This window comes from Gossypium arboreum, chromosome 11 (assembly GCF_025698485.1).
Source record: "Gossypium arboreum isolate Shixiya-1 chromosome 11, ASM2569848v2, whole genome shotgun sequence".
Lineage (NCBI taxonomy): Eukaryota > Viridiplantae > Streptophyta > Magnoliopsida > Malvales > Malvaceae > Gossypium > Gossypium arboreum.
Genome location: NC_069080.1, coordinates 6,038,227 through 6,049,332, shown reverse-complemented (window position 1 = coordinate 6,049,332; position 11,106 = coordinate 6,038,227). Strand labels below are relative to the sequence as shown.

At 30.8% G+C, this 11,106-nt stretch overlaps 1 protein-coding gene across 1 annotated transcript; it reads right to left on the bottom strand.

Annotated features, from left to right (window-relative positions):
- Nucleotides 1–1,280: 1,280 nt before the first annotated feature.
- LOC108471116 (V-type proton ATPase subunit C-like) lies at nt 1,281–4,625 on the bottom strand. The gene is made up of 11 exons (XM_017772706.2): nt 4,332–4,625; nt 4,165–4,233; nt 3,818–3,945; nt 3,596–3,695; nt 3,418–3,485; nt 3,194–3,335; nt 2,704–2,820; nt 2,425–2,550; nt 2,252–2,335; nt 2,088–2,167; nt 1,281–1,678 (listed from the first exon to the last, which is right to left on the bottom strand). The coding sequence occupies exons 1-11, from the start codon at nt 4,443–4,445 to the stop codon at nt 1,579–1,581; spliced, it is 1,128 nt and encodes a 375-aa protein (XP_017628195.1). The 5' UTR covers nt 4,446–4,625; the 3' UTR covers nt 1,281–1,578.
- Between the last annotated feature and the right edge of the window lie 6,481 nt (nt 4,626–11,106).

Below are 11,106 nucleotides of genomic sequence, written 5' to 3'. Positions count from 1 at the left end.
TCTTTTTGAAACGCCTCCAAGAAGATTTGATAGTCTTTTTTGTAATGTTTTTTATTCAAAAAAAATTTATATATGAGACTGACTACAATTTAATTTTTATTGGAATTTAAAACAATAGGAGTATATATTGATTAGATGCAAGTAATAGAGTGTGTAAAAGGTCATTAATATTAGGGTTGTACCTCTAATGAGTAAAAAATTTATTCAAATACAAAGTATTTAGTTCATAGAATATAAAATTATTTATAATCAATTTTATTTTATTGTCATTGTTATATAATTTTGTTGAAAATTGTCGTTCATTTTCTTCACTATTTTTAGTCTCAAATTTTGATAAAATTATAATAATTTAATAAGTTTATTTTTATTACACATTGATTTTAGCATATGAACTTATACCCACAATATTTCCATGTAAAATTCTAACAAGCAAATTATGTGATGTAGGGATCCTATCCTTCATGTTTAAAAAATAAAGTAAATGCATTCATGATTGATAAATTAATTCCAAAATCCAAATATTAATTTATTTAGTAATTTTATTTCTAAATTTACTCATTCATTGCTAATGTAATTATTGAAACCCTACTCATAGTCTTTGAAAATGTTGGGTGGAAAAATGTAAGGATAAAGATAAAATGTACAAACCATTCTTATTTTAACTATTAAAATTATATTGATTAATATAATGAAACAAAAGGGTATTTTTATCTTAGACAATTTAAGAAAAGAATTAGAACATTATGGCATTATTCCATAATATAAGATTATGAGATAGTTGAAATATTTTAAACATCGTAATCTTATTACATTCAGTCAACCAAACACCCCTTAAATATATGTAAACTGAGAACCATTATATATTTATATAATCTCACATGTAATTTTATTTCTAATGAAGTGGAATCTAGCTTAGCTCAATAAGATCCTTATAATTATGATTATCGAAGCAGGGGTTGTGGAACCCTCCATCAACGACCAAGCTATGACCTGTTACATACTGGACCAGCCTCATATCTGAACCCAAGTACGATTAATGTAACTAAGTTATCTCCACATTTGTACCCTTAATTTGGAACTCCCCGGCCTTTGCCCAGTTATGATCTCAATCAGCTTTGGGTAATTTAATCTATTTGACTTAACTTATTATCAATGAAGCTGGTGTGATTGCAACTGTTGGTAATGGAAGTTCTATTTTAATATGGATTTTTCATGTGATTATATTTATAGTTTATGCTAATGGCATATGTATATAGGATGCTGAAAGATCGACCAAAGAGTTTTGTTGTTCAAATAGGCTTACAGAAATATTTTATATATAGACATGTGAACTGATCAAAGTTACTGAAATATATATAGAAGGCAGAGGTGAAGCCTCAACATTGCAGATTGTCAGAAATAGAAACCAAGGGTTAAAGCCTCAAATTCAGAATACAAAAGTTTCAGACACTGCTCCCTAAGGTGAGGATGTCCATAAATAACTAAAGAATCAATATACAGCATCTCCTACACTTTACGTTATTATCATTTGTCGTCTTGATGAAGATGCTCAGAATCAAGACCTAGCAATTGCATTCATCAAGCAATGTTGATTGTGAAGGAGACATAGGGATAGGTGTCGGCATCACCTCCTAAACCAGCCATTGCTCCGCCTTCATCTTCAGTCTTCCAGTATGTGCTGCATTTCAGAGAGGACCAGTATTAGTGAATTTCATATCAGAGAAAGTAGGAAATTAGTATGAGAATCAAGTCAATTATTTTTCAGGATGAACAAATAAAAGTATCCGTTTTTGTAACAGCATTGTCAAATTTAGCATATTTCAAGATCAACATTGCCATTTTCAGCCATGTACACATCAACAGGGAGAAAAGAAAGAACATATTTAAAATAACTCGTTTCCCACACAATTACTAGTTAATGATTGCAGCCTAATGTAACAAATTGGGGGATTTGAGCAGTGTTTTTCTTTTTGGCGCCCCATATTGGGATTTGGGCAGATGAGCAAAAGATAACAACAGCAGTTGACAACATATTCACTCTGGTTTTGTCAACTTTATTACACATGACAAGATTAAAAGCTGTGTACCTGTTTGTGCTATCGCATAACTCTTCAAGGATGGACCGCACTTTCTTCTCACCCTTTGTAGATGGGGACAAAACGCATGCCTGATATCAGTACAAAACCAGCACTTAGTTGTCAAGGAAATTTTGGTTCATAAATCATTGTAGAAATGACCAAGTAAAAGTTACCAGGAAAGACGGCGGCAGACCATATCTTAGAATGCTCTCTGCAAAGATACGTAAAGCACAAAAATGCATCCAGGAGTTGAAAACCTACGGGCAAGCAACTGATTCAAAAACTTGTTCAAAATATGGTAAAATTTGAGGGATTTCACAGCAAAAGGAAAGGAAATATAAGATACCTCCCCATAACTAGTGTAACACCATTGCAAAAGTGAGCTTCGCAAGCTATCTTGGTCTTGTACCAATTTCTCTAGTTCCTGCTTACGACTTTCTTGTGCTTCTGGACTATATTCAAAATCACGAATCTGAATGACACCAAAAGAAATGCGGCAACAATGGGAATAAGAAATCCTCCAAGGGAGTAAAACATTTTCTATGCACCATGACCATGCATAAGAATATCCTAAAGAAATTTTACTCATATAGAAAATGCAAATGCAACCATCGAATGCACTCACTTGGAAGCCTCGTTCCCGTGCACTAGTTCTGAAATTGTCAGCGACGCGACCAAATAACGTGACAGTGTAAAGAGCATATTCATTATCTTCATACAACTTCTTGGAGGACCTAGGGACCTGAAATCGCATGGCTCTGTTACTCAGAATGACCACAACAAACAATAAGAAAGTTTAATAACTAAATAGACAAGTCTGTAATACAAAGAGTGGATACAATATTCAGTAAGAGAAAAAAAGAAGTGGGGCAATAAATAAGAAGCTAAAACTGACAAAGTTCAGTCATTGATAAGCTCCAAATTTTATCCCAAAAATGAATTCTATTTCTCATATCATCAGAAATAAACTGGAACAACTGCTCTCACAAGATTCACCCATTCCAGGGGCCTAAACAAATCACAAGAATAACTGCTCTCTGAGGTGGCATTGTATATCACAAGCAACAATGAATTGACAACTAAAGTTCCTTTAAACCATGGATGACATTACTTACCACATAGGTAGTCAATGTTTCGTAGCTTGAAAGCCAATCCTTCTGTGAATACTTGGGAATAACTGCAAGGAGAGTCACTAGGTGTTCAGAAGTAATGATATCCTCAGGCTTCACTATATTAGACAGGTCACGAACAGCCAAGCTAAAACATACAGAATTCAATCAGCTAGTAAAAGCAAAATCTTCTTGCATTTGTACTGATCATACTGAAGCGACAGCCATACCTTCCACTTTGCTTTCTGTTTATGGCATTAAGTTGGCCGCGCACATTGTTATACTCAGCAACACGAACCTAACATAATAAACAACACTTCAAGACCCAACTTCCCATTCAACTAATAAATGTAAGAAACAAACATGTATAAAGGTGTATAAAATCTGAAATTTGAGCCAAGAAATTACCTTGAGATCATCCTCGATCTTTGCCACTAGAATGTGAATACCATCAACAATTTCCCTCAAGGGGGACATTGTCGGGTACTTTGCTTCATCCCAAACAAACCTTCCATCAAATCACCAAAAATTAACTCTTGTAACAAAACAAATTGTCCATGGTAACCAATGAGATCCATGACTAATACCACCACATTCATTCACATGAGTGAGCCAATTTTTTTTTTTTACCTTGTTAGATAAGAATCAATGGGGACTCCATCAACGGTGAGGGCATTGCTCTCCAATCCAGATACTCTCTCCAGTTCCTCGATCTGCCTCCTGATTTTCTGAGAAACTCCTTCGATAAAGGTATTCAACTGCTCATACATGAAAATCAAAATCAAAGAAAATAAATTAAAACTCAATTCTAAAAGTTGTAGTAATTTCACATAATTTTGTTTTAAACAAATCTAAAGACACAAACAGTGGTTAAGCCTCAGCTGAATCATCAGAAATTTAGCAGATCTAAGGGAAAAAAAAGTAGAATTTGATAAATAAATATATAAAAAGCAGAAAGTAAAGAAGAGGAAGATTACTTTGAAGAGATCATCACTGAGAGCAAGGAGGGAATCGAGAGTGCCAACACGTAGATTTGGTATATTAAACTGCGAAAATTGGATTGAAGAAATGAAAAAGAGAAAGAAGGATGAGAAAATTAGATGTAATTGAGGGGAAAAGAAAGAGAGACCGTGAGAAAAGGTACCCTGTAAAGAGGAGTGTCGAAGGAATGCTTGGAGATTTGGTCTTGTAAGCTATTCCACAATGTGGACGCCGATTTCTGAACCGGAAGAGACACCACCCAGTATCTGTTCGCCATTGACAGCAAGGCGAGAAACCAAACCAAAATAACAAAACAAAGGAACAGAGAGAGAAGACAGAATCCCAGGTCGGATGTCGTTGCTATGGGTATGTGCCTTTGGCAGTTGGCAAAGGTATAGTAGAATTGTAAAATTAATATAAACTAAAGATTACTTGATTTTATTTTTAAACATGTTTGATGTGCATTATCTCTGTTAATCAATGTTTTCAAATCTAGGTAATCAGTTTATCGATTCAACTGGTTTTTAATTAATTTAATTAATTTATACTGATTTTCGATTTAACCAATTCAAAAGCATTTATCAAATTAATACTTTAAATTAAATTTTAATTCGGCTCAAGTCAAATAACATTACTACCAATTATATAAAACCGAGTTTCTCAGCGGGGTATTAACTTAAATGAGAAAATAGCTAATATTATTATAATGTTGTTTTTATTTTTAGTATTACATTAAAAATACAAATGAAGCCACATATTTAAAAATTTAAATACAAGTTATTTGTCAAAATAAATTATAATTTCTTTTACGTTAAAGATATTCTTTCATCCACATTGTTTAGATAATTTTATTATTTTACATTAGATTACATGTCAGACTTGAGTAAAAAATATTATAAAATCTTTAAGATTAGATTTATAAATACTTCCATGGAATATTGTTTGAAACTTCTTTATTAATATCTTAAGGTTGAAATTATGATATTGTATATTTTAGCAGTTTGTTAAGATTTTATATTAATTATTAAATAATATAAATACTTTCATAATAATATTTATTTTTATGTAAAAATAATATTTTAATTATTTATGATATTAATTTAATCAAAATTATTAATTTTTATAAAATTATTTATTTTTTAGAATTGCAATATATGAGATCAATCGACAAATTAAAATTTATATATAAATAAATAACTATTAAACTCCCACATGATGAACACGTGGCAGCATGTAAAGGTACTTGAGAGATACCCATGGACAACCTTTTGTTTTCCTCCCATCCTACAATACTTGATATGTTCTCCACCTAAGTGCTCGAATAGTCCTCTTCTCGGCTGGTCACTAGCCAGCCACCTGAGCACTTCATCCTCCAAGTCACCTGCCTTTAGGATAAATGCGCTCATCTCTAAAGAAGGGACCACCAAGGGACCATTAGACATAACAATTTTGCACTACCTCAATCAAGGGAATGCCAGAACAACATCATGCATAGGACAACTCACGTACAACAGTCCCGCACTTGACCAACCATACAATCACCATGTCTTGGATTTTTCAGTGATGTGGCCTAATTGGGCACAAAACTTCCTTCCTTATAAATACTTTGTAGAATGATGAAGGAATGATAAATCTTTTAGCCTTCCAACAACCTTAAGCACTAGTAAACTCCTTTGCTACCTTATCTTCTTCCTCCCTTACCTCTTTTCTCCGGCTTTTTACTTGTTTAAGTGAATCGGTCTTTTTATAACTATCACCTTCTCCTTATTGACACCTTCAAAATGTTAGGACACTTTGCTGATTAAGTTTTAGCTCGATTAGTATTGATATTGGCATTGTTGCCAATGCAGGAGGATGTGAGTTCGAATACGCTGAAGCGCATTATGCTCCTATTAATGGGTAGTTCAAGGCTTTTATGTCAAATAAAAACAGTCATGATCAAAATTTATAATAAAATTATTAAAAAATAAAACACATTAAAATATCTTCATTTCTATTTGTAAAACTTACATAAAAGTGGGTTAAAATCCATCTACGAAGCTTTTAGCAAGACCCGGAGCTTAGACTCCAATTGACTTAAAGCCCGTATTAGCAGGCTCTTTTAGGCACAAACCTTAACTACTAGTAAAATAAAACATTACTTTAAAACTAAATTATGGCATGTGGATGAGTGAAAAACAAAATTATTTAACATCAAATAAAAATTAACAAATATATTTATAAAATATTATATCAATCTCAAAAAGATTTTAGTCCAATAGTAAAATACAAATGTGAAAAATTAAAAAAATATATAGCTTCACATTTTTTATGTATATATTTTTTTCTATATAAAAGATATAAAACGGAAGAGCACCCTCATAATAAATACAATCCACATTATAAAATAGGATATTTTCATATTTTTTCAATTAAGTTATGACTAAATTAATTCTTGACATCAATTTAATTAAGTGATTTGTAACATGTATAGACTCAATCGGAGATTATGTGGTGTGCTGAGGGTTTACAGGAAACTCGTTTAGATTTTTGAAGCTGTGTAACCTAATCATACATAAGGAAATTGTTGTTTGAGATTTGATTATACACAAAAGCCCATGCAGAGGAATTTTAGATATGTCAGTATATAAGCCTTGATCATACCTAAACCAGTGAGACAGTATTAGGCAAAAGTGATCCATTAAGAATTAACAGTTGAATCAAAATATGTTTTTAGGCAAACACATCATCCCTTCTCTTGATTCCATATACAAACAGTAGTGGTACTGTCCACCTTCATGCGTTATCATGATGCAGGTAGCCCATTTAACCCCAAACTTGACTTCAACATTGAAAACCCATCTATGAAGTCTCTTTTCTTTTTCTTTTTTTTGGTAATAATAATTTCCGGAATTGTTTATTAAGGTTTTTGAATCCATTGGTTGGATAATCTTTTTGTTTTTCAACTTGTATTTGTGTACTTCACATGATGGGGGAAGAGGAGGAAGGAAAACATATCATATGAAATGGAAATCATCATCACCACTTTCTAAAGAATCTCTTATTTATTTATTTTCTTGTTCACTTTCAAGTTTCAATTATGGTTTTTCTCCTTGTAATTATACGCACAAGTGGGGGGCAATAATTATATAGTATTTCATTTCATTAAGCCAAACTTTTTGGCCTAACCACGCCCCCAATTTACAATATTAATCCTGTGGTTGTTGGATTTTATATGTATATTAGTTTAGTGGTGCTTCAATTAACGTCATAGCCTTAAATGTTTTGTATTTGTCGCTTTGCTTGGCTTGTTCAATTGTTGACGGTGGGTAACCAAAAATATCGTACGAAACAGGGTTATTGCGTTATTTTGTATTTATATATTTAATTATTTAATGATATTTTAATATTTGTTTTAAAGTTATTGATATATAATTTTGGTAAAATATTTTACCTCAAACCTTAAATTATGAATTTAAACTTAAACCTTTAATCTTAAATCTCGAACCCTAAATTTTAAACATAAACCTTGAATCTCGACTCCGACCTTAAACTCTCAAAACTTAAAACCCAAAACCCTAAACTCAAATCTTGAATATTAAACCCTAAACTTGAACAATTGGTTCAAAGTTTAGGGTTTAATGTTTAAGATTTAGAATTTTGAGTTTAATGTTTAGGATTTAAGGTTCAGGGTTTAGGATTTGAGGTAAAAAAAATACTATAATTATGTATCAATAATGTAAAAAATTACTGAAATATCGTTAAATAATTAGAAAGGGATATAAAATGACGCAGAGTCCTTATTTCATAATATCCTTTTTGGTGGGTAACATATCTCACAAAAATTGTTTTTTATTAAAATTAAGATAAAAAATTATATTTAAACAAATTAAATGACAGAATATAATTATATTTATTTTAATTAATTTAATATTTTTAGTATAATTTATTAACAATATATAAACTTATACATTGTAGTACATCTTTGATATAATCTTCAATATTCAAAAGCATTTAACTTTTTATGCACATGTTATTGTTACTCTTGCATTGCAGCACCTTGTTTTTTAATATTATCATTAAATTACTTCTATTGGTCAGCAAAACTAGCACCACCTACTATTTATTTATTTATTTATTTTATCATGTTAAAAACTCACTGTACAATTGTTAATGGTAAAAAAAGGAATTTTTATTAATTTATTCGGCTAGAATTTTCTCAAAACAAACCATGCTATTATCCATATTTTATATGACGTTCCTCGAACCAGTTCTATGTCTTTCAACTTACTTCGCATGGAAGAAGAGTAAAAAATTAACAATAATTATTACCACCTTCAAAATTACTCTACTTTCCCTTTCCTCTTTCTATATAAATATATAACCCTAAATTAAAGATTGAATTGTATTTTATTACTTTTACTGAAAATTATATAAATTAATCTTTATACGATAGATCAAAAAGTAAATTGATATTTTTGTTAAAAAATTTATCAATTTCTACCATTAAAAATTGGTCCATGTACATCAGTATGAGATACATGTGACGTGTTATGTGTCACCGTTTGGTTATTCTATCAGTCACTCCAAATAAAATTTTTAACAGAAAATATCAACTTACTATTTGATCTAACATACATGCTAATTTACCTATTTTTCTAAATAGAAGGAATAAAATACAACTTAAATTTTAATACAAAAACTTTATAATACTTTTACCCATATATATATATAATAAAAATCGAGAAATTAACAACTTGACAAAATACATGCTAAAGCTAAACTATGAATGGACTAAATATAGCTTCTAGTTAGAGCTGTCTTGTAAGCCTGTGTTTGTTAGTGAAGTCAGTCCATTGAATGTATCAAGTTTACATCATATCCATACTTAGAATCATCTTCTACATTCTAATCCTACTATACTAGTGTAAGCAAAATGTTGGTACCCTACCATCATAACTCACATAGCTTTTGGATCCATATCTTCCTTTAATTATTTATACCCAAGGGTCAAGTAGTAACTGTAGGTAAAATTTAGAGAAACATGAGTGAACATCTCAAGCATATGGCACCATCAAGTGGGTGGGGGTGGCAGACCACAGCAAAATTTGACTCTATTTTGATCACAATTATCAAGCACAGCTAACCAAGACTTTTAGTATAGGTGTGGACTGGTATATATAGTGGCTGGCAATACCATCAGTTATTATGAGCCCTTATTTTTCTATTAGTGCTTTAATTTTTTTTTTTTTTTTTTAAGTCTTAGAATGACAAGTAAGAAATATAGAAGGAAAATTGAGAGTCATTCAAATTATGTTTGCCTTATAACCAAAAGGAATCCTAAGGTTTTACTTCTATCAACATCCACTTTACATAAAGATGACAGATGAGATGCCTTTTCTAGAAGGCTAATCATCTTCATGTTTAATGTAGAAATATCAACCAAAAAAAAAAAAATGCACCTACATATACATACATGATATTGCTTCCAAACCTACTTTTTACCAATTTGATTTTTGAAGAATTCATAGCTAGCTACCTAGCTACCTCATCAATGGATAATTGTTCATTGTACTCGAATGAAGAAATGTCTCAGTCAAATGGAATATTAAGATGCCTGTATACCGAAGTCCAAGGAATGCACGAATTACTAGTTGAGATGGTAATTGACTCACCTTCTTACATGGATGAATCATAAATTATTTTTTTAGAGACAAGCAATCTTCATCCCTAATGATAGAAACATAAGTTCGAATTTTAAAACGAATATCTTTTGAGAAATTGAAAAAACTTTATCTTAAACGTTTTCAGTCAAATAAAACTTAATTTCAAGTCTATTTTAACTTAGAGAATTCTCGATTTATATCGAAATATAATATATTTAATCTTACTATATATGATAGAAAGTAGAAACTGACCAAATTTTCTTTGTAATGTCAACCTAAGATGGGGAATATTAGAATCCTTGAAGTACTTAAGGACTTGGGACAACCTTCAAGTTTTGATTTCACATACTCTCAAACTCGCAACACAAAATATCAGACGATACATATTTTTTTTCAGAAATGAGAATGATTTTGAAATGATATTTTGTGTTTGGTGGTGTGTTGTCAGTCACTTGTGAATGGAGGGAAAGGGCAAAGGGGGGGACCTAATCTGCAATTGCACAAAAGATAGGGATTACACAAAGTTCCCTTTTTTTGCATGTTTTTGACTTAGGGCTGCTTCTATCCCTTCCTATGAGTGTATGACCGTGAGGATATTGGAGGAAATAAAAGAGAGAAAAACAAAAGCAGAGAGTAGATAATTGAGCGTATGGCATTTAGTCAAAGTGATAAATGATTGGATAAAACCCCAACTAAACCATGAAACAAGAGAAGTAAACATGTGTTTGCTTAAGTCATTTTTATAAGATACTTCATACATACATATAGTATTTGAATAAGTTAAAGTTATTCATGGGTTGCGTCCTCATAAAATTTTAGATCAGATTAATAAATTCGAATTTAATCTAAAAATAAGTTTAAAATTTTACTTAAATTCGGTTTAAATTATAAATGCTAAATTAGGGCTCAACCAGTATTAATTTTTTAAAAGATTATTTATTATATAAAACAAAATTTTAAAAATATAATATATCAAATATACTAAAAACATTAAAATAAATCATTCTTAACAAATTGAAAATACATTAAAAATAAGCAAATGTTTATCAACAAATTTTAAAAAGATACATATCCAAAACAAGCCCGAATAGAAAAAACTTACCCAAAACTTAGCCCGTTTAGAAAATGGGCCTCGTTTTCTGTCCAAGCCCATATTTTTATCTAAATCATTCTATTTTTTGAGCGGACCTTCGAATCTGATTAAGTGGCCGACCCATGGATAATTTTAGAATAAGCTACATGGAGGATGTAATGGTAAGCTTTATTGAATTCTTCATTGGTTATGTTTTATAT

What these genes read in the sequence shown, in the direction of transcription:
- LOC108471116 (XM_017772706.2), bottom strand. Translation starts at nt 4,445, where the DNA reads ATGGCGAACAGATACTGGGTGGTGTCTCTTCCGGTTCAGAAATCGGCG. An exon ending in ATTGATTCTTATCTAACAAG is followed by an intron (nt 3,696 to 3,817) that starts GTAAAAAAAAAA and finishes ATTTGATGGAAG; the next exon opens with GTTTGTTTGGGATGAAGCAA. An exon ending in AGATCGAGGATGATCTCAAG is followed by an intron (nt 3,486 to 3,595) that starts GTAATTTCTTGG and finishes TTATTATGTTAG; the next exon opens with GTTCGTGTTGCTGAGTATAA.